We start from the raw sequence: 21,437 nt of genomic DNA, 5'->3' as shown, positions 1-21,437 counted from the left end.
AAAAGAAATTAAATAACCACCTGTTAACTTTGCAACAACAAATTAAAGTAAACTAAACTTATTTATGTAAGCTTCAGACCTGGCATATGTTCTTCAAGTTTGTGGCACATTGTTAATATGACATCCACAAGCTCCTTTTCGTGGTACACAGCCTTAACTTCTTCTGCTCTGTGTTGCAAAAACCTTTTCATTTTGGAAAGATCCCTGTGTTGTTCTTTCTCAGTGAGGCAGTCTTTTAAAAACATAACAATACAAAAATATCAACAGTTTCTTTTTGGGTTTTTTTAGTCTTTTTTAGTCAATTGTTTCAATTTCAGTGTTTATTTTGAAAGAATTTCTTACCAATCTTCAGCAGTTCTAAGAAGGCGTCTTTCCTCTCCAGAATGACATTGAGCAGACTGATCTTAATGTCTCCATGTATCAGCTGGTTGATTATGGCTGTGAAGGCTGATATGGCTATGGCCAATCGGTCTTTGGCATCTTCAGAGAGCTTCTCAATCAGCTTCTTGTCTGCACCTGTACATATAGAATTTAAAAGTAATGTTTTTTTTTATTAAAAAAAGCAACCAGCTAAATCACGTGTTAATTATCTCCAGTTTGTGGTTTGTTTTTTTAAACAAGGGGTTACTCAGTTTTGTGTGCCTCTCCAAACAAAAGAATGCTTTTTTCAGACCATATTGTTTTATAGGTTCTTGTTTAAAGTGAAAAAATACCATATAGATGAAAAATGTCTTTAGCTGCCGTCCAGGAGAGGAGGTGCTGAAGGACCACTTCTTCCTTCTCCTGATATTTTCCTTGACCATCCCTGGGCCAGGACTTTTGGATGATTGCAGAGATGAGATTCCCAAACTTCCAGTTTATCTTAAACCTCTCAAACAGTTTCCCTTCAGATCTGGTCTGCATTCAATGAGAAGACAATCATTCAGCTAATCAATGGAAAAAATTAAAATGTGCAGTCTATTTTTGTTAATTGTTCCTTTCTTTTCAAGGTGCTTATAATATGCTTAAGAAACGCAACCATTTTGCCCATTGGATACATGTCACATAGCCAACACTGCCAAAAGCTAGCGAAGCAAAGCAATAAAATTAAAAGTCTGATACCTGGCACAAAGATGTGACAGCTTCAAGAGCACACTTCTCAATGCTGGCAGCAACATGTGGATAGGAAGCACTAAACTCCTCTATGTTTGTACAGTAGAATTCAATTTGATCAAGTGCAGTTTCCTAAAACAAAAAAATTCCATAAATTAATTAAATCACCGTTATCTCTGACTGAAAATAATCTTAACTCTCCAATGTATCACCTACCTGTTTGAACTTGCCCTCAAAGTCCATAATAAATGTTTGCCTCCATTCTTTTGTACATTTTTTATCTTCAAAGTTAATGGAGATAATGTTGTTCCATGTCTGAAATGCAAGAATTAAAAAAATCTATAAGATGCATGTTTTGTCAATATTTAGTATTCAGCTAAATAGATTAAAAAAAACTCACCTCCAGTTCTGTTGTTTTTGCTGAGTAAAAGGATGTCAGTCCCCTCTTTAGTAAACTTTGTTTGAATGACCGATTCATCCAGTTTCTCATGATTTCCATCCCCTTACATGTTACCAAGTCTTTTGCATTTTGCTGTTCGCGATCTGCATCCTCAGACTCCTAAATAGTATTTACATTTTAATGTGTGCAAATTAATGTAAGGCAAACTAAAATATCACATATATGAACTGTGTTTCTTACCTGTTCCTTGTTAGACAAAAAGAAGTCTAAAACTGAAGCAACAAGATGTGTCGCTGCCACAGGGATCTCAGGAAAGTTTTGGGTAGAAGTTCCTGGTTTGACTCCTTTGCAGAGCTTCTCTAACAATCTCAATGCAGTTGTCAGACATTCCTTCCTGTAAACCTGTGTGAAGCCGCTATGATGAAGAAAATGAATAGATGAGTTCGGTGATACTCAGACATATAATGGTTCTTTATACCTTTACAGTCCGGGGTGAGTTCTTTACCATGTTTTTTAAAAGAAAATATTAAGCACAGCCAAAATAATCTGTACCAATTTTCCACTGACATTCATGAATGGCTTTATTAAATCAAATCCATAGCTCCTCTATCCAAATATGACAAACTCACTCGCTATGGCTGGCGTTAACTGCAGTAGAGGCTTATTTTTTTTTCTATCTGAGCAAAATGAATAAAAATTTATTTGTGCAAAAAAGTGAGATTTTCACCAGCTTGCATTCACTGATTGGTTTTGTTTTCTTTTCCTAAATCAAGTACTTCCTGGCTCACTACTGTATGGTAATTTGGTGGAACAGTTTTAGGGAAAAAGATCGAAGAGTAATAAAGCATTCCCATTAGTAATTTCAAATTTGCCAGAAACAAACCAGCCAGATCTCATACCAAGTTGACTCCTCTGAAATGGACAAACTCTTTGCCTTATGAACTCACATTGGACGTGAATATTTTGTAATATATCTTATGTCATTAGCTGAGCATTGGCCCATGCTATAACAGCCAGGTTTAGTGTTCTTTAAGCAACAGCATGTACATAAAGTAATTATTCTGAGTTATACACATAAACATAATTGATGCTTTTAAGTTTAACTGCTGTTAAAGATGCGAATTTCACAAATTTAAATAACTTTTGTGTTCTTTTTCCCTAGATTGCAACCCTTAACTTATCAGTTTTATTGTGACTACACACCCATCTCTAACAACTCGCACTCATCTAATGTTGACAATAGTCCTTAATATAAAAAGGGACTGGTTCTGGTTACTTAACGTAAAGATCATTGCTTGAATCCTTAGCTAGTACTAGTCATAAATGAATACAATTTGCAGGCTTCACAAACACACAAGATTTTATATAATAGTGTCATATATTGATGTCACTACCTGTATTTTTCCTCAACAAGGTGCTGTTGGATGTGGGCAAGAATTTCAGTGACATTCTAGAAAAGCATAGCAGAAAACCAGAAATATAATTAATTGACACTGTCACCAATAACTATTGACTAACGTTCAAGAAGGTAACACATTTTCATGCAGTTAGAGGCTCATATGTCTATGTTGCAGCTACAAAATTGATTGGGAATAACGCAATATTGAGATATGTGTAAAATCTGGTGGCTTCAGAAATATGATGAATGACCATGCAGGGTTTCATCTACATTTACCACTATTGTTGTCCAGATTTCCACTCACTTGAAAGTTGATGGCTGTAATTTCATCAGGAACCTTATTGGTAAAAACTTGAAGTATGTCCAGAAGCTCAGGATTAATGTTGGTGCTACATTCCAGCTGTCCCTCAAGAGGCATCAGGTACAAGCAGGACCGAACTAAAAGTGGATCCACCTTCATCAAGTGACTGTTGTTCTTCATCACATTTATAAGTGCTCTGAAAAAGAAACAATCAAAAAGGTGGTCAGTAACATTGGTCTATTTGAAAATGAAAACTTAAAAATAATGTGCTGACAGCTAAAGACTGATGGGTCTTACTTCCTCTCTTGACTGTAAAAGTACGTTTGGTTATTAATGTCAATGTCTTCCAAACCTGCCCAGGAAAAACTATAGTTTCTGTTTCCAGAGGTTTTTCCTTCAAAGGGCTTTATCGTGCCTCTCAGCAGATGAAGGAGTGGCAGTACCATAATCCATCGAGGCATTGTAGCTCTTTTGACTGTTTTGATGAGATCCACCAGCATTTCTGGCAAACTACAAACAACATTTAAAAATTGGTTAATAATCTGTGGGATTGTATGTTTTACATATAAAATGCCTGAGCATTTATTCTCCATCATTGCTTCCAAACATAGGTCTTAATCATCTTCTTTACTAAAATTCATGTTTTGTAATTAAAATTAAAAGATATTTTGGGTACCTACTTTTTGAATACTGAAACAGCTTGAGAAAAATTTGCCCAGTACTGAAGAAATGTGTCCTTCTCTAGTTCAGGCAAACACAGTGCAGAACAGAGGCGGAGGAGCTCAGGATTTTCAAGTTTGATTTTGTACTGTCTCCACACGTGAAGCATGACCACAGCTGCTCTCATGGGGTCTGGGATGTAGACCCCAGGAGATGTAGACCCCTTATCCTGGAGCTGAGGGATCACGTGTGTCAGCATGAACTCTTTCAGGATTTTCCTCACCTATAATATTGCATTAAAAAAAGAGTGAGTTAAATTGGCCAAAAATGAGGATCTAGATTACAAACATACAATTTCTGAACTTACATCGTCTTCCCCAAATTGTAAGGAGTACCATTTCTTTTGCTTTTCCTCAAAAACAAAAGGATTTGCATAAACCTGGAAAAACTGATTTAGCTGAATTTGAAAACTTTTTACGTTGGTATCACTCCAGCTCTTTAGAAGATCAAATATGGACTCCAACATCACATTTGCAGCAATTTCTCTTCCTTGAATCAGATCTTTACGTTGATCAGGCCAAAACTTTTCCTTGAGTTCCTTGAGGCGGGGGAACATGCCCTTTGAAGGCTCAGCGCAGATGATGTCATCATACTGATGCCAGTCCCCTTAACCAGAAAATACAAAACAAATACTAGTGTTTGCTAAACAATCACAGCTTAATATAGGTTAAACTGCTCAATACTAGCTAAAATTACTGCACAGCTTGACTGAGAGAAGATGTTTTTTACATTTATTTACCATCATCAGTGATGAGGTGTTTGTTCACAAACAAGCATCTGTTGGTATGGTGATGTGTAGAGTCCAGTTTGTAAATGTACTCAAACTCATAAATACCCTTTTTATTCTTATAGACAACATATTTGTATGCTATGGACTCGGACACAGTTTTGTCTTTGCTCGTTATGAGGCATCCTTCAACAAGAAAACCATGCTCTCCAAGATCCCTGCAGAGGAGAACAAATTATAGGGCACATGTTGTAACATCAGTGAGACGAGGATGAAGTTCAACTTTGGATGTTTGTGGAAGAACCAAAAACAATATATTTCTCTTAAATTTCATGCACTATTGAAATATCTCTAATTATTTGTTATTTCTTTATTGTTTGCAACCAGAGCCAGATTTGAAATTATTTTTAAATAATGCTTCTTCAAGGTGTCTTTTTTCCTAGCCAAGTCTTACCTCACCATTTTTACGGAAATATTTTTTATAGAAAAGCTTTTCACTCTTAAATATAAGCCATTCAAACAGTAAAAACCTCCTAAAATCAAAAGGTGAAACAGTTTTGTGTCAACATTAAACATAGCTTAGCAAAGAGTTAAAACCGAAGATTAAATTGGGTTTTTGGCACTTTCCTACCTGGTTACTTCCAGCTCAGCCATATCTTCTTTCCAGCTATTTCCAATAGGTTTCCCAGCTCTGATAAAGATTCGATCTTCATCAGGATTAAATTTAAAATCCTTTGAAAGAATTGCATGGAAGTAAATTGTGAGCCTGTCTCGTGTGACAACGTTTTTGTTTTGAATTTGCCTAGAAAACAAAGAGAAGAAAATTGGTTTACTGAACATAATTCTTCAAAAATAAAAGTAGTTTTTTAAAGTTACATGTATCTTACGTTTTAGGCAGTGGTGCTGCTGAAGTGTTGGCTTTTGTGCTTTTCTTATTGTCTTGATTTTGTTGCTTTCCATCGCCTGAAACTTCATCCTGCCTGTTCTCAGTCTCCATTTTATTTTCCGGATCCACACTGGAGCCTGAGTTATCAGCCTGCAATGTTAAGTATAAATGCTATAAATGCTATTTATACACACCTTACATAGGTCTTTTTCATTAACAATTTTGTACAACAAACATTAACCAACAGTACCTTTAATGGCGCTGATTTCTGCCTCTGGTCCTGCTGACTTTTTCCTTTCGGTTTCTGATCACCTTGACCTTTAGCATTCTGATGCGTTTCTTCTGCCTGCTTTGCATTTGGATTTGAATTAGCATTCTTGTCCAGTCTAGATTCTACGGTAACAACAGATTCATTCTTGTTTTTTGAATTTTTTGGGGTAACCTTTTGCTCTTCAGGATCAGCAGGCTTTGCTCCCTCAGTTGAAACAGACTGCTTGTTTGTTGAGGCTGAAGCTTGAGCTGAAGCTGAAGCATCGCCTGCTCCTTTCTCAGGTGTTTGATCTTGAACTGACTTATTGGCATCAGTCTCCTTAGCTTTGGTTTCTTCAGACTGACTTGAAGTCTCCTCAGCTGTAGATACAGGTTCTTCAATCGGTGTACTTTTAGAGGAGGCTGCCGTGCCATTAGCTGGTAATGAAGTAGGCTGCTGTTGGGGCGAGGGGGAATCATCTTGGTGTGAGGGGGAATCATCTTGGTGTGAGGGGGGATTATCTTGGAGTGAGTCTGTCGTTTCCTCCATATTGGCATCTGAGCTTTCACTGTCACTGGAGTCTCCTCTTTCTTGTGTCATCTTTCCCTGACTGTCTTCCAAAGATACGAGTGACGGGTCAGACTGACTCTGATCTTGGTCTGAAGGCATGTTGTCACCTTTCTTCTTTTTGTTTTTCTTTCTTTTTTTCTTCTATAAAAAGAACAAAAAGAAAATATATATGTTTTAACAAATAAATCACCTTCTGGACATACAAAGGATTAATTCTGACCTTGTTTCAGATATCACACAATTTCTCAAAGTTTTCTTTACATTTTCAATTCAAAATTCTGTTCTTATGACTCAAATTTACAGATTCTGAGTCACTTTTATACATTTTCCTAAAAATGTAAATACATAACTGCATTTCATTGTAAACATAATATATTTATGGTAGATATTTGTACAGCAGTCAGGCTTCAGCAGTTGAAGCTGCTAAAACCGCTGACTGACTTACGGAGTCTGGAAATAAATAATAAACCTTATTGTATACTCTATTTTCATCACAATACTTTTTTCATACTCCATAGAAACCTTGTTTATGTTATGAATAACTATGAGCTATGTGTCCACAGGAACAGTTTTTGGTGTCAATATTTAGGATAATCTTATCAATAAGAAGAGTAAAACGGTTCAGGTTACTTACTCTCACCTTTTTCTTTGGGTTGAGTTGTTCATCATTTGGTCGTTTGGAAGATTTATTGGAGTCCATGCTCTCTGCATGATGGACATTTCTCTGAGAGTTTGATTCCTCCATTTTGCTTTCAGAGTTTGCAATCAGGGACTTTGGCTGATTTTCTGTGTCTACAACAGAGAAATAAAGCTAAGAATAAAAATCTAATTTTAAAAAACAGATACTTTAAAACAACTTTGATTTCTAAAACAATTTTTTCATACTTGTGCTTATAACTGCAATTAGTCAAAATATACAATTGATCTAAACTTCTTAGTAAGTTGATTAGGTTATTATTTTATTCTTGGTACTAAAAATGAAATAAAACCATACTTCAATATCCATCTATTCCAAACCCATAATATTCTGCATCAAATTATAACCTGATATCATAGAACAGAGGTTGACCAGATTTTTTTATTGCAAATGTGCTCTGCCCACTGCATCACAGATCCTCCACCATGCTCAACAATGGGCATGAGGTGCTTTCTACCATGTTTTTTGTTTCACAACAAATCCACCACTGGTGGTTGTTTCCAAAAAGCTTAATCTTAGTTACATTTGACCAAACCTTGTAATTTCACTTAAAGTCACAAAACAATAAAATGTAAACACATGAGATAGATGACACTACTACTATAAAAGATTAAGTAATTTAAAGGTTTTTTATAGCTCTTTAAAATGTTCTCTTTAAGAAACAGATTTGTTTAATTTTTAAACATGTGAGCATAAAAACATATTTTTTTCAAAATGGATTAGTTAATACATGAGAATAAACTGAATCTCTAAACTTGTCCACTTACCTTCTGTGTTTGATGTTGTGGCAGGAAGCCTGAGGCCACACTGACTGCAAAACTTGGATTTCTTATCCAAAATATCATAGTCACATCTTGGACACTTCATCGTCAGGCTTCTGTGACTAATACAAAAGACGTAAGTATCTTGTATTTGATTCCCCAATATAAGGCAGTATCCTTTCACTTTCTGTTGTATCAAGCAAGGTATCACGATAGAGTGCTCAGATTTACACACAGAAAAGTAGTTCACCTCATGATCTCTGACCAACATTTACGCAACAAACTGACCTGCAAGTCCTTTGTTGTGTATCACAATAAAAATGTCACTGGGAGCTGTTACACAGCAGCCCTCTGTCCTGCCAACTACCATGTGTTGATACACTGACCTCCGCAAAAAAATGAGGGGAGAGGTGAAGTAAGAAAAGCTTAAGGTTTCTATCCTAAATAAAAAACGATATTTAAGATAAAGAAAAAAATACAGCTAATTGGTTGAAGTTCAACAGACCTCACTTGGTACTCCTAGATTAGCACACTTTCTGATGGGTTTCATTTTCCTTTCTCCACCCTGCAGATATTAGTCATGTGAGGCACAGCAACAGTAAAGAATCACATTATTAAACCTACTGGGCTCACATTTAATGCAGGGTTTAAAATAAATAACACAATTTATTTAGCTGTATTTTATTCTTTATTATTTCAAGTCAAATCTGGGTCAACCTTATTAGTAAATATTTGTGATAATGATTTATTTCACATTAATGTGAATCATTATTAAGATGGTAATTGTTGCCGTTTAGTTTTGTTTCAGCTGAAAACCTCCAGTTCTGAACGAATCTAACTGTAGGCAACACAGTTAGATTGTTTTAACTGTACCGTGCAGCATCATCTCATAACAAACGATCTTTGGCTATATATGTCGGCCAATCACATATCAGCGAATAACTTCCTTGTTATTTTGACTACACAAAAACGTGAACGATAGCTTAGCAATTACTTTTACAGCTACCATGATAATTGAAATAACAAGTCCCATCAGGCATCCTCACTAAAAGCCATAAGTTGCATCAGAAAAATACCACCACCGCTATGAGCAGCTAGTGAGCTACCTAGCCCAGTAGTTAACACTTGCTAACTTTAGCTTCGTCTCCCTTCTGTCAAACAGAAACTAACTCATGACAGCTATAAATTTAGGTGTACGCCGAACCACAACACTGTTTTAGCCCAGTAATCCTCCACTTACTCAGCTGTGTCTTGTCACAACGAGCTCTTACAGTCTCTCCAGCTAATAGGATTAGGATACTAGCGTTACAGCATGCCGGGTGGCTTGTAGCAAAAACAAACATTTCAGCGCTCACCAGAACCGAGTGGGTCCTCAATCTTCTCTCTGCGGTCCAGTTCAGTAAAGTCTACACACCATCTCTGCTGCATATACTATGACTCACTGCTGGCTGCTCTGGGTTGAGACGTCTTTTCGCTCAAGCACGTTTCCGTCTCTCCTAAAGTTTCGTTTCATCCTAAATGGGCGTAAACCTTCAAAGTTTACTTTTATTATGAATCATAAACGTGCGAGTTCCGATCCCAACTTCATGTGAAGATATAAATGAAAAAAAAAAAATAATAATAATTGGTAATTTCACCTCCGTTTTTTATTTGAAGTACATGGGTGCTTAAAATTATTTTTATATAACAAGATTTCAAGAGCTGTGTAATAAAACAAATCACTGATTATAAAACAGTGACCCCCTCTGGGCAAAAATGTTCCCCAAACATCCTACTTTCATAACTGCTGTCCCTCCATACATATGTATCCTTGTTGGCTAAAATACATGCAGTACAATGTAAGAATAATGCACCAAAACTAAGATAACACATTTCTGGAATCCCAACTAATCAGTTAATGAAAGTTATTTCTGTTAAGCCCTTCTCAAATGGACAAGAGCAACAGAAAGTGGAGGAAAAAAAATAAATATTGACGAAAAGATCTGGGGTCGAATTTTGTTAAAAAGCAACATAAAAATATCTTCAATCCCGTGTGTTCTAAATTTCTTGTTTTAATGTGTGGATTTTTTTAAACTAGTGCTTGTACTGAATTGTGTACAAACACACCTTAGTTTTACAATTATGACCAGTGACTAGTGACAAGAATAAAACTGGTTATATCTTCAACATTTGGGGACAACTTAACCATCTCCATCCATGGTTGTTGGTTCAAGTGGAGCTTAATCGTGAATCTCTAGTGCAGATTGCTGCTTCCACTTAGCATAAAAAAATATATTCTTTGCCCCAGGTGAAAAAGAAAACTGAAATTAAATTAAACTTCTGTGTTTACTTTCATAGAAGGTTAGAATAGTGGAGCTAAACACAGAATATTCATCCTGGGTTAAATGGAGCATCCCTAGTCTGGGTCATTTGTTCAAGTGGGGATGAAGAGTAAGTCTGGCCTGTGTTACTGGTTCAGCTGGGAATGAATATAGCATTTCTAGTCCAGGTTGGTGGTTTTCTGTTGTCGATAAACTGAACATCTCAGTCTGGGTCAGTGAGCCAATGCAGGTGGTCTTAGTATTATCAGTGTATAAATACTATACATTTTGTTTAACTGTAACAAGTTTAAAATTAAATATTTGGTATAACCAGATATTCATTTTATAACTTATGGGAAGAAGTTTCTTTGAAACACCTTTAGTCAGAAAGACTTCAGAAAAAAATTCTCCTAGCTTCTAAATGACATCCTAAAACTCTTCATTAGTGTTTAATTAGTCAAGAATATTCCACATTGCTTCATTATTGATGACATCTGGGCTTTGGAGATGCCAGTTCATTATCCAGTTCATGCCAGTTCATCATTCTTTTTATATTAATCAGTCTTGCTTTTTTATATGTAAGCAATGCTTTTGGCTTAGTCTAATCAGGGCTATTGTTAATTTTATTGAAATATAATGTAATTTTCTTGAAAAGAACAACAACCGAAGCATGACTTAACCATCAACCTGTTTTACAGTTGATTTCACACACTGTTGCAGTAGAACTTTTTCTTTTCATACATTGGACATATTTATATTACTTCAAGATAGATTAAAAGTGATTCCTGCAAATGTTTCTGTGCTGTCAAAAGTTAATTATAGCTTGGCAATGTAAGGGAAGAGTCTTCATTGCTAACTTTCACTTTCTCTTTTGAAAAACAACCCAACACTTATAAGTAGAACTGTAGAACTGGAAGTGAAACAAAAGTGATCAAATCTGACTTTTAAAATACTGTTAAATAAAACACAAAACTTCCAAAGGGAACATAACCTAAAATCTCAGAGGAATGTTTAGTTGCCTAGTAACAGCACTGGATAAACTGGCTAGTTGGAGACAGCATGCCCTCAAGATAGAAAGAACTGATTTGTTTGGCACTTTGAAGCTACATCCAGGCTGTGCCAAAGCTAAAAACAGCATTAGATAATTTAATATCACAAAAAATAACTGGTACTGCAACGACCTGCACACTTAAGCAAAACAAGCAGATCAATCTCACACTAAATGTTCTTTTAAATGTTCTTTTAAATAAGTCTGCATCACCCGATTAACAATTTAATAAACACTTAAAGCTTAAGCTTTGAAATGCCTCCAGGATGACCTTTGTTGTTATGAGTCAGTTCTCCTTATAGCGCTCATGTGACACTCATTCGCTGTTTGTTCAGGCTTTCCACAAATCAGGACACTCAGAATTGATCAAAAGGCCATGCTGTGCTCCTAGATGTTCAGCAGAGGGCAGCGTGGGACAGAATCTGAGTGTGTGTGTGGAACAAAGTGACATCTCGGCCAAAGGATTTCACAGGTGACTTCTTCAGTCATCTATAAGAGTCACATGGGTTATCACCATAGATTGGTGTTTCAGCAGGATCACTCCACTTTCACATTTTCAGGTTTTTGTTCAAACATAATGCCATGGTAACATGGATTGCACTCAGAGCTAAAGGTTCACTCGGGCTGTCAGGGTTTAAGATTAGGAGACGTGTCTTTCATCCTGAAGAATACAGCAGTTACATACGGTTCCTTCAATGCAAAGAGCAATGTGAGACCAAAGCATGGTGATATTCTAAACGCTTTACTAAAGTTTGAACGAACCAAACAAAAAGCAAAAGAGATGCTGTTTGTGAGGAAATAGAAACTCACTAGGGCTTTTCAGTTCTCGTCCTGTTTTAAAAACTAGATTGATAATTAATGTTGGGTCATTTTATGAGGATGCTGTCACAGTCTTAAAGAGACAGTAACATCAAGAATAAGATGAAAAAGAGGGTTCCAATGCAAGCTAAGGCTGAAATCATTTCACATCTAGTCAGTGGTTTTGTGTTTAAAATGTGGATGTCTTCCCGCTGTTCTTTGTTCTGCCTCTTGTGATTAAATCGAGTATCTGCATTTAAAGTTTGTGGGCGTGACATGACGGCACGTGAAAATTTTCAGAAGTGTGATTTCTGTGACTACAACTTAAATGCAAGTTGGGAAATAACTTTCAAAGACAAACACATGTTGTGTAATCTAGGTACTTCATTATTTTAGAGAAATCAGACAAGAGTTGCCTAGTATTGTGTTTTTCATTTCTCTTTCATGCGTATTAAAGAACAGACGCCATCAAAGCTTTCTCTGTACATCTATAACTCAAAATGACGTTGCTTGATGTCTGTGATGTGCGGGGGGTTTAATGGCGATGTTCTGAAAAAGAAAAAAAAAAGACATGTTTGCACCAAGGCTGCCTTAAGCACTTGGTTATTAATGTTTAACCTATGCTTGTTGAACTTTACCTGCAAACTTCACTGTATATCACACATCTATCACTCACATGGGAGTCCGTCTTGCTCTAGCCTGCAGGTGACGCAGTCGATGAGCGACTCTGCATCAATGGCTCTATGAAAAAATGGTTTGCAGCTAAATAAAATATCTCACACGTCTATCTTTCTCTTGGAGTTAACAGATGCTTCGATGACCTGAGAGTCACACAAGACTTTCTTTGTGCGTTTGAGGTTTTGCTGTACTGGCTGATCTAGACGAGTTCTGGCTACACAGTAATCACAAACAAGACTCGGTATAGGTTATAATTATCTTTATGTGTACGTTTGATCTTTGAGTCACTGTCACACCTTTTTGAGCAACAGATCCAGCACATGAAAGAATCTGGATATATCTTTTGCTGATTTCCATAACCTCAGTTTTGCTCATGGTTTTTTAATGATGTAGATGAAACAATCTTCATAGTTCATAGTTTTGTTGGAGAGCTATACAAATAGCCTTTTTTTTCTTCAAAGACTGTCATTGACAGAGTATGTTGCGTACCCTATGAGGGCAACAACATCCCCAGAGAGTGAGAAGTGTTGAGATAGACGTAGTTATGACGACAGCATTTCTAAATTCCCTGAAGAGCAAAATGCAAGAAAGGAGGCAAACTGAGGCATCCACTTCAAGTCTACTTTTATTGTTTTTGTTTTTTACAAAACCTTAAAGCATCAAAATTACATATTAATGTTAGGACGTCATGATCCTAAATATTTATCTAAGTCTAATCAAATGTGCTTTGCCTTAAGATGGACTTGAGTGAAATGGGTTAATGCTACCATTGTGAGAAGACTCTGTCTCTTTTGATTAACAGAAGTCAGAAAGGTTTAGATTGAGTGCAGAGTTCAAATGTTTTATTCCAGATGTTGATGCCCATGTAAGAGAAAGTGGTTTCATTTAACAACCAAGCAAGAATGAAGAAATTCACAATTTTACTTCAGAAAAATGTCCAAATCAAAATCTGGAAAAGCGAATCCATTTTCAAACACTATCTGGATCCTTTCATGAAAAGAGACAAACAAACCTCCAACCCAGTGAAAGCATGTAGGAGTGGTTATACGGTCATAGTGGTCATGTGCGGCTTCAACTTCACATCTGAAAGAACCACAGATTTATGTAGCAGGCCACAAAAGCAGTTGTGGAAAAAATGGCCAGTAAACAACACAGGAAGTGGTAGCAGGTGGTGAGGCGCTGGCGTTCTATTGCGGCGGATGAGTCACTTTTGCACAGACAGACTTTCAGATCTTTCTTTAGAATTTACAGGTAAAATTCAACAGTTATTTAAAATAATGCATTTCTTGGCTTTAGAAGTAAAAACCGAACAGTCCTGTCAGGTTTTCTAGACAGGCATAAGGTGTGTGGGATTGTGGGAAGGAAACACTCCAAACTTTTCGGAGATGCTTTTTGTATGTCTTTGAGAACATTTCTAAGAAAATTCTAGTGTCTCACAAGAATCATACTCTGAAAGATTCCTCACATAAAAGAGATGGAGAGAAGTAACTCACTGTTAGTCATTGAAAACAACTTGTTCTGTAGTCACATACCAATAAATATGCAAATGTCGACAAACAATGGTACTTTTGGACTTCAGCAATTTCTCAGTAAATCTGATTGAAGTTTTATTTTTCAGTTATCATCAAGAGCGATACTTTCTGGCAGACAGACTAAATGTGAGTTGCTGTACTTCTTTTCATCATCTAAGGAGACATCCACCAACCAGAAAGATCCCCCAGGCAGAAGGTTTTGCTCTTACTCAGACTTTGCTGTGAGGATTCACATCAAGAGAATGTCCTATTTCAGTGGCTCAAAAGCTAGTTCCTAAAAAAAAGAAATAAAATGTTTTTTAACAAATCTGTTTAAATCAAAAGATTATATATATATATAAAAAAAAAACACGTTTGCTGGACTTTACCTGCGAACTGTGCTGTAAATAACAGTTTCATTTTCATAATCCTCCCGTTTCCTGAAAGTTAAAATGTATATCAGCACTTGTACCATCTATTCTCTTCACTGATTATAACAAACGGGTTTAAAAATGTCAGAATGTCTCACATGGCTCTCTTTCTTCCCTTTTGAAATTCAATAGTTGCATATATTATTTCTGTTGTAGCTTCTTCAACCTTAAGATCGTTGACAGCTTGTGACTGGTGACTGTCTTCAGTCCTAAGTCGATTTGCACCATCTGTCCTCTGAATACAAAAATGCAAACACATATTAGTAGATAAATAAAGGAAACAGAAATGTTTAAGTAAATATTAGAAGTCAAAGTTTTTAACCCTAGCCGTACAAAAGGTTATTTTCCCGCATTTTATCTGTGATGACTCAGAGTTTGAGATGTTTACTTGATTTGGCTTCAGATAACAGTCGTTAGAACAATGCTGTCTGCGGTTTAAATCAAGGAAACAAAACAAGATGACCTGCATTTCTTCCAGATGTTCTGTCTCTGCCCTTATTTTGTTTTTGGTGAGCCTGAAAAAGAGCACAAAAAAAAGTATAATTTAGAGTGATTGTTTTTCAATGAAAATAAAGAGAAAATATTACAAATTGATATTGATGAAAAAAAAAAAACGATTGTGTTCATTCAGTTTTCTGCATTCAGTTTTTAATATTTATAGAAACATCAGATTCTATAGCTTTGAATGATACGTTTGTCTGTAATTTAAGCTCAGAAAAAAAACGCAAGGTTCTCCAGTTTGTTCCGTGTAATACTTTACTCTAAAATAAAAAGCGCGTCCTACAAGGATGAGTAACGTGTAAACAGCTGCTTTGTGCGTGCTCTGTGCACAGAGTAAGGTCGCTAACACTAAAGAATGTATCTGCCTTTAATAGAGATGTTTAAAACCAATGCCACACACGAACAGACAGCTCACCTGCAAACAGCAACAACAGATGTCACAACTAGAAGCAGCACAACACTGACACTGATAATGACAAGCATGTCTTTCATAAATGTCCAATAAGCTGTAAAAAAAACGACGACAACATTATAGTTTGTCTGGGATGCTTAAAAAAGTTATATAAAAGTGCAAGAAAACAAAACCTAATAAGCTTCTTAATGCATTTTCCAAAAACTAGTTCATAGAAGGCGACGGCTTTAGCGAAATACTTACGATTCTTCTTCTTCAAAGTGAAAACTGTGGAGTTTTGACTTCCATGTTTGTTGGAGACGCTGCATGAATACTGACCGCCATCAACAGGAAGCAACTCAGCCTGATGTCCAACTTTCTGGATCCAACCGTCTGCTATTTTGAACCAGCTGTAATTTTCCACAGGCGGGTGCGCATCGCTGCAGCAGATCAGGACAATGCTGCCGTCTGCGCCCGTCTCAGACGATGATCTGACAAGCACAGATGTGTTCTTGGGTCCATCTGAAAATAAAGGAAAGAGTTTACAGTTTAGTTTTTTTATTTTCAGGGGCAGAGGGGGGCATATTGTGCAAATGAGTGTCAGGGGAGATGATTTATCACAACAAAGTTGCAGATTACTGCTGCATGAAACATTTGCAGTCTTGCCTTCAACATCCACTTATACAACACAAACTACAGTCACTGCTGGGAACAAAAAATTTCTTGGTGGAGACAGCATTTTAAAAATAATTTCTTCTAGGAAAATGAAATAATTTCTTTGAGAAAAAAAATAACTGAAAAAATAAAATATATCAAAAGCACAAATAAAAAATACTACTAAAGTTGTATACTTTTCTCAAAGCTCCCTTTCAAACTGATTTTCAAAAAAAAAAAAAAAAACCCTTGAAATGTCAAGAAATGTCAGCATTACTCAGAGGGATCAAATGGGTGACTCTGTACACATCAAAGTCTTTCTGTTGAGGCCCATACTCACATTCAACATCGACATGAGCGACTCCTGAAGTTGTTCCGTTTGTCATTTTTAGGGAGCAAGTGTAGTTCCCTGAATGTTTAGAGGACACGTTTGTCAAATGAAGTACCGGTCCTTCATTTATGGCTTCGCCGTCTTTAAACCAGCTGTACCCATATGAACCTTCTTCACCGTCGCAGCGGTTTTTGCAGGTGAGATTTACTGAATCTCCTTCCTTCATCGTTTCTTTTGGCACCGAAATATTCAGATCTATGAAAATTTGAATTTGATTTTCTTTTAAATTTTCCACTTATTTAATGCAAACAGTACGATTTTAAATCAAATGACAAATGACTTACCAATAACTTTCAATACTAGACGTTTAGCGGGGCATCCTTTGTTGGCATTGTATCTGAAAAAATATTTCCCAGCATCATAGTGGCTCACTTCGTGTATTTTCAAAGAGCAGTTATGCACTTTGTCTCCGGTGTACTCAAATCTTTCAGATACATTCCCAGGGTAAGTTAAAAGAAAACGACCTTTAGAAGGCTTCACATAAGCCCACATGAACCTTTTTACTTCTTGCTTTTCAATAATATTAAAGATACAAAAGAAGACAACAGGCGAGCCTCTGACAGCACAGATGGTTTGCTGGGGGTAATCCACGAAGCACTTGCTGGAGAAAACGTCTGGAAAAGGAAAAAAAAAATGTCTACATGTTGCAACATACCATAGCTGAGAAATATTTCAAACGTCGTTTGCATTTACCTCCTGCAAATAGAAGCAACAGGGTCCACATCAATTGTCTGCTTTCAGCCAACATTTTCGGGCCGAGTCAAGTTAAATCTTTCAGGTCTTTTAATTTTAACAGAAGTTTTAACATCTGACAGAGTGGAAGAACAGGTAGTCTCTTTTTTTTGTCCTTTTGCGTGCTTTTCTATCTGTCACCTCAATGTGCAGCTTCCTGTCATGAAAAAAAAAACAGGGTCTTAGGTCAAAGCTGCACTTCTCAGCCTATAAAAATCAGGTCACTTACACAAAGCCTGTTTCGGCTCTTCGCATGTCAACCTGAGTTGTACAAGATCTCGATGCAGGGAGCCACGCTTCGTGCACTGCAACCTGATGTTCTTATGTTGTGGTTAACAGTAAGTGCAGGGTTGGAGCCATGATGGTTTAATAGGTTTTGTGCAACGCGATCACACAGCGCGCCAACATAGTGTTTATCTCACTGCTGATGATGATGGGCTACCACTTTATTTGTTCATAAAGGAGTTTTCTGGTCATTTCTGAGTAAAAAAAATGAATAAATTAGGATCTAGTGTTGTTCCAACAGACCACAAGAATTCTTCACTCTTAAATAATTTAGAAACAATAGGGATTCATATGATTATTAAAACCTTGTGAGATATTCGCCACTGTGTTTTAATGATCACAAACAATGCTTTTAATGTTTAAAACATCAGTATTTACAGACCGGCAAAATAATACGTTTGGCTTTGAATTAATAGCAGAACCTTCTCCAACTCATCTATCCACCATGTTTATATATTATCCCTTCTGCCCGAGATATATTTTTTATTAAGTTCTACATGCTCCATTTTTGAATTTATCTTAGGGCAACATACTGTTGCTTCAGTGACTTCCACAAAAGAAGAAGATACCTTTTATTTGATGCCGCAACACAATGAAATTTACTTTCATTTTCTGTTATGTCAAGCATGATTTCATGATTGCTCAGCTTTATAACAATCACAGATAAAAGTTGTTCTCTTCTAATGAACTTTGACAAATGGACTTGTTAGTTGAGGCTCGTAATAAAGACGTTCTTTTACTGTGAGTGTTGGCAAATTTTACCCAAGAGTTTTCTGTTCTGTCAACTACAACTCCTGTCAAAAATGAGGGGAAGAGATGAATCCTTGCAACACCCTGACAGATGGTTGCTTATTTGGGATCCAGAAACAGTATAATTACATATTGCTAATACAATCTATTATAGCCCCTATAGTTTTGCACCTTAACGACATACGCGACTCCCATTTAATGCAGAGTATACACAATGTAATAGAAACAATTGTGTGTGTGTTTTTTTTTTTTAGGGAAAACTAAGCAAAATAAAACCAAACCTAAAAGGCAAAACACAAAGTGAGAAATCAAAGTTTTTGATTTTAGTGCCACAAGAAATTTCTTCCTCGCTCTCTTCCTTCTCTCTCTCTCTCTCTCTCTCGTGACGACGGGATGATCACCGGGATGATCATCTGGAGATCTATAAAAGGATCTTGGTCAGTGATTGGTCTCAGAAAGAAGAGCCAGCAGCCGAAGTGAGATAAGGAGCAGCTCAGACCTCCGCTCTCGACATGGAGATGACTTCTAAACTTATGTTTCCTATCGTAGCGTTTTGCCTTCTCGTCGCCTGCAGCCCGTCGGAGGCTTGGTACAAGCAGGTGGCCGGACCGAACTACTACTCGGTGGGCAGAGCGTCCGGCTTGCTGTCCGGGATCCGGAGGTCGTCATCGTACGCGAGGAGGGAGGAATCCCCGTCAGAGAGCGGAGAGTCTGCCACCAGCAGCGTCTTATCTCAGTTACTCTCTCATAACTCTGTTTTAAAGACGATGGTTAGTGGGAATCCATTTGCTCAGGCAACTTTTCAATGTATTTTTTTTTGTTTGTTTTTCTTCATTATTTAGCAGACGATTAAACATAAGATTACAGAAATTTGGCAGCACTCTTTTTTCCGTTTTCTATGTATTAATTATTTACTTCTTGCTTAATGGCTTTTCGCTGCAAAAACTTAAACTTTAATGAGAAAACACAAGCGAACCGTTATGGGCTTGCATTCTGTACCCCGATATTTTTCACATCAGCATTACGAAAAAATTCTACAATATTGCAGAAAATAAATCTACAATAATTTCTTTTAAAAAAATATGGATAGGATATTACAAGCTTTGCATGAATGCACACAGTATAAAGTTGCAGAATATTTGTTGCTGCGTAAAAGCAGCTTGAAACTCATCTTCATTCAAGTGCACAAAACTAGTCGTGGTTTTAGATACTTTAATCCTGATTCTCTAATTATCTGTCTCCATTCTCTCCAAACAGCCTCTTTGCATTAAAGACATTACCCCAAACCTGCAGAGCTGCGAACTCTTCCAGGAAACCAAGGGATCTCTGAAGTGCAAAGCAGACATCTTCCTCTCCCTGGACTCCTCAGACTGCGAAGGAGACTGATTGCTGTCCTTGGATCATGAAGCATAATTCTTAAAAGGACATTTAAAAACTCCAAAAAAACATCTATGTTTAATGTGATGGGTAATGCTGTTGATGGAAGTTTGTTTTTCATGCTCCCTTTTTGCTTTATTTATTTATTTTTATTTTTTTTTTTTACCATGGAATATGTCTAATTGTTGTCTGGTTTAGTGTTATTGTTCATATTTGATCTGAGTTTACATCAATAAATGGATCATTCTGTGGATCTGGTTAAAATGCAAATCACAAAGATGTAATTTGATTCTTCACATTTCATCACTTGGGCAGCGGAGAAAAGTTTGCAAAGCAAGTTGAACACCATCCTGGAACTTACTGCCAAGGATATTATTTATTATTTCGTATGATACATTCACTAACTCTAGCTTGTTAAACTGAAAGAATATTTTTAGGATAGAACATAGATGCAACTCAACATTTCTACATTTAAGCCACAGCTATTTGAGCAATTATGAGTGGGTGAAAAAAAAAAAAATCTGGCATACACTCGGGAGTATCGTGTTACTTCATCCCTTAATATACAATAAAATTACAGAATGAACAGAAAAAAACAAATAGTTGGAACAGCTACAGTTGTTTGCTAATCTGCTTTGCAATATTAACACTAACCACAGCTGTTAGAAGGTCTACTCAATCACACTGATGGGTAAATCAACATGCAAGGTCATCACCATTGTCACATTGATTTGTAGAGTAGCATTTCGTGGCAATTAAAGCTGGAAGTATTTAGAGTCATCTACCAGTTTTGATTTTTTTTTAACAGATTTTTCATAGTAAAATTCTGCAACTTTAGTCAGAACGGATGAAAAGCATCTAAACTGCAACTTTTAGGTCTTTCTAAAAATGCTCACATGTGCAACTGATAAATGAGTTAATGGAGATTGTACATTTAGTGTTTGCACCTGTTCTTCCCATCACATTTGTTTCTAGATTGAAGTCACTTATTGAAAATCATTTGGCGAGTGCTATTCCCAGAACACAATATTACGCCTAAACAGCATTATCCGATACATTTGCCATCACAGATTGAATCATTAGGTCCAATTGGACAGACATATGTGCATGCGGTTTGAGTTTAAACATCTTTTTTTTTTTTTTTAAACAATGGGCTTCAAAGTAAATTTAAAAAAAATATATTTGCAAGTCTCTGATAAATCAAAACCAAATATATGAAAACTGTCAAAATGTTGACCCTTCGGTTCACCCAATCTTTTTAAGTGAAAGGGAGATGGGACCTCTATCTGAAGTTAAAGATCTACTGTATTTACGAGGAAAACTGAGACTTGCTTGGTTATGAATTACACCTTGCTGTATCTGTGAAGTGGGTTATGATAAATGGCAGTAAATAAATCGCCCAGAAGTCTTTGATAATTGCAGAAGGTAATTTGCCAGAATTTGGACTTATAAAAAAAAAAAAAAAAAATAAATATATATAAATATATATATATTTTTTTTTACACTATGATATGCCATACATATTATGGCATATCAAGTCAAATTCCCACACTTTGCACACAGCAACTTGTAGGTCTTTCTAAAAACGGTAGAAAGATCTAAAAGTCTTTCTGCCGAATTAGTGGATGCAGAAAAACTGGTGGAATTTTACCCCGTATTATACATTCAGCAGCAAGAGCAAAATCTTTTTGATAAAATGTTATCTTGGAGATATTATTGAACTGTACAAAAATGAAAAATAATCCAGTGTATTACAGTCCACAGTCATCACAAGACGTAGTGGACTG

General features: G+C 36.4%; 3 protein-coding genes across 7 annotated transcripts in view; 1 reads left to right on the top strand and 2 right to left on the bottom strand.

The window, feature by feature from the left end:
• Window positions 1-9,347, bottom strand: part of rnf213a (ring finger protein 213a) — a 34,502-nt gene extending 25,155 nt beyond the window's left edge. Inside the window, exons 1-20 of one of the 4 annotated variants that reach the window (XM_007556362.2) lie at window positions 9,159-9,347; window positions 7,810-7,925; window positions 6,980-7,137; window positions 5,968-6,486; window positions 5,776-5,871; window positions 5,527-5,675; window positions 5,271-5,441; window positions 4,652-4,857; window positions 4,220-4,518; window positions 3,873-4,135; window positions 3,490-3,702; window positions 3,196-3,388; window positions 2,887-2,942; window positions 1,733-1,907; window positions 1,493-1,651; window positions 1,309-1,407; window positions 1,102-1,224; window positions 714-897; window positions 343-516; window positions 80-232 (exon numbers count right to left, since the gene is read on the bottom strand). In XM_007556362.2, coding sequence (XP_007556424.1) covers window positions 80-232; window positions 343-516; window positions 714-897; window positions 1,102-1,224; window positions 1,309-1,407; window positions 1,493-1,651; window positions 1,733-1,907; window positions 2,887-2,942; window positions 3,196-3,388; window positions 3,490-3,702; window positions 3,873-4,135; window positions 4,220-4,518; window positions 4,652-4,857; window positions 5,271-5,441; window positions 5,527-5,675; window positions 5,776-5,871; window positions 5,968-6,486; window positions 6,980-7,137; window positions 7,810-7,909 — 3,490 coding nt within the window. In that variant the 5' untranslated portion in view covers window positions 7,910-7,925; window positions 9,159-9,347. Of the gene's footprint in view, window positions 1-79; window positions 233-342; window positions 517-713; window positions 898-1,101; window positions 1,225-1,308; window positions 1,408-1,492; window positions 1,652-1,732; window positions 1,908-2,886; window positions 2,943-3,195; window positions 3,389-3,489; window positions 3,703-3,872; window positions 4,136-4,219; window positions 4,519-4,651; window positions 4,858-5,270; window positions 5,442-5,526; window positions 5,676-5,775; window positions 6,487-6,979; window positions 7,138-7,809; window positions 7,926-9,158 lie in introns of all 4 variants that reach the window. The other 3 variants (XM_007556359.2, XM_007556361.2, XM_007556360.2) reach the window with 3 other exon arrangements.
• A 3,898-nt stretch (window positions 9,348-13,245) lies between these two features.
• Window positions 13,246-17,668, bottom strand: LOC103140975 (B-cell receptor CD22-like). 2 transcript variants are annotated; one of them, XM_007556356.2, is made up of 9 exons: window positions 17,200-17,667; window positions 16,791-17,120; window positions 16,456-16,701; window positions 15,726-15,983; window positions 15,486-15,576; window positions 15,033-15,084; window positions 14,668-14,804; window positions 14,528-14,578; window positions 13,246-14,433 (listed from the first exon to the last, which is right to left on the bottom strand). In XM_007556356.2, exons 1-9 carry the CDS (start codon window positions 17,252-17,254, stop codon window positions 14,427-14,429), a joined length of 1,227 nt encoding a protein of 408 aa, XP_007556418.1. In that variant the 5' UTR covers window positions 17,255-17,667; the 3' UTR covers window positions 13,246-14,426. The 2 variants fall into 2 exon arrangements, with proteins under 2 accessions (XP_007556418.1, XP_016528986.1); XM_016673500.1 differs by lacking the exon at window positions 13,246-14,433 and having other exon boundaries at window positions 14,524-14,578; window positions 17,200-17,668.
• Window positions 17,669-18,715: 1,047 nt separating this feature from the next.
• Window positions 18,716-19,923, top strand: LOC103140976 (neuropeptide B-like). The gene is made up of 2 exons (XM_007556357.2): window positions 18,716-19,043; window positions 19,531-19,923. Exons 1-2 carry the CDS (start codon window positions 18,786-18,788, stop codon window positions 19,657-19,659), a joined length of 387 nt encoding a protein of 128 aa, XP_007556419.1. The 5' UTR covers window positions 18,716-18,785; the 3' UTR covers window positions 19,660-19,923.
• Window positions 19,924-21,437: the final 1,514 nt, after the last annotated feature.

Source organism: Poecilia formosa, unplaced genomic scaffold, assembly GCF_000485575.1.
Source record: "Poecilia formosa unplaced genomic scaffold, Poecilia_formosa-5.1.2 Scaffold78, whole genome shotgun sequence".
Lineage (NCBI taxonomy): Eukaryota > Metazoa > Chordata > Actinopteri > Cyprinodontiformes > Poeciliidae > Poecilia > Poecilia formosa.
The sequence above is the reverse complement of the archived record's forward strand: the minus strand, read 5'-3'. Positions and strand labels throughout refer to the sequence as shown.

What these genes read in the sequence shown, in the direction of transcription:
- LOC103140976 (XM_007556357.2), top strand. Translation starts at nt 18,786, where the DNA reads ATGGAGATGACTTCTAAACTTATGTTTCCTATCGTAGCGTTTTGCCTT. An exon ending in ACTCTGTTTTAAAGACGATG is followed by an intron (nt 19,044 to 19,530) that starts GTTAGTGGGAAT and finishes CTCTCCAAACAG; the next exon opens with CCTCTTTGCATTAAAGACAT.
- LOC103140975 (XM_007556356.2), bottom strand. Translation starts at nt 17,254, where the DNA reads ATGTTGGCTGAAAGCAGACAATTGATGTGGACCCTGTTGCTTCTATTT. An exon ending in CGCTCATGTCGATGTTGAAT is followed by an intron (nt 15,984 to 16,455) that starts GTGAGTATGGGC and finishes CTTTATTTTCAG; the next exon opens with ATGGACCCAAGAACACATCT. An exon ending in AAGGGAAGAAAGAGAGCCAT is followed by an intron (nt 14,579 to 14,667) that starts GTGAGACATTCT and finishes TTTAACTTTCAG; the next exon opens with GAAACGGGAGGATTATGAAA.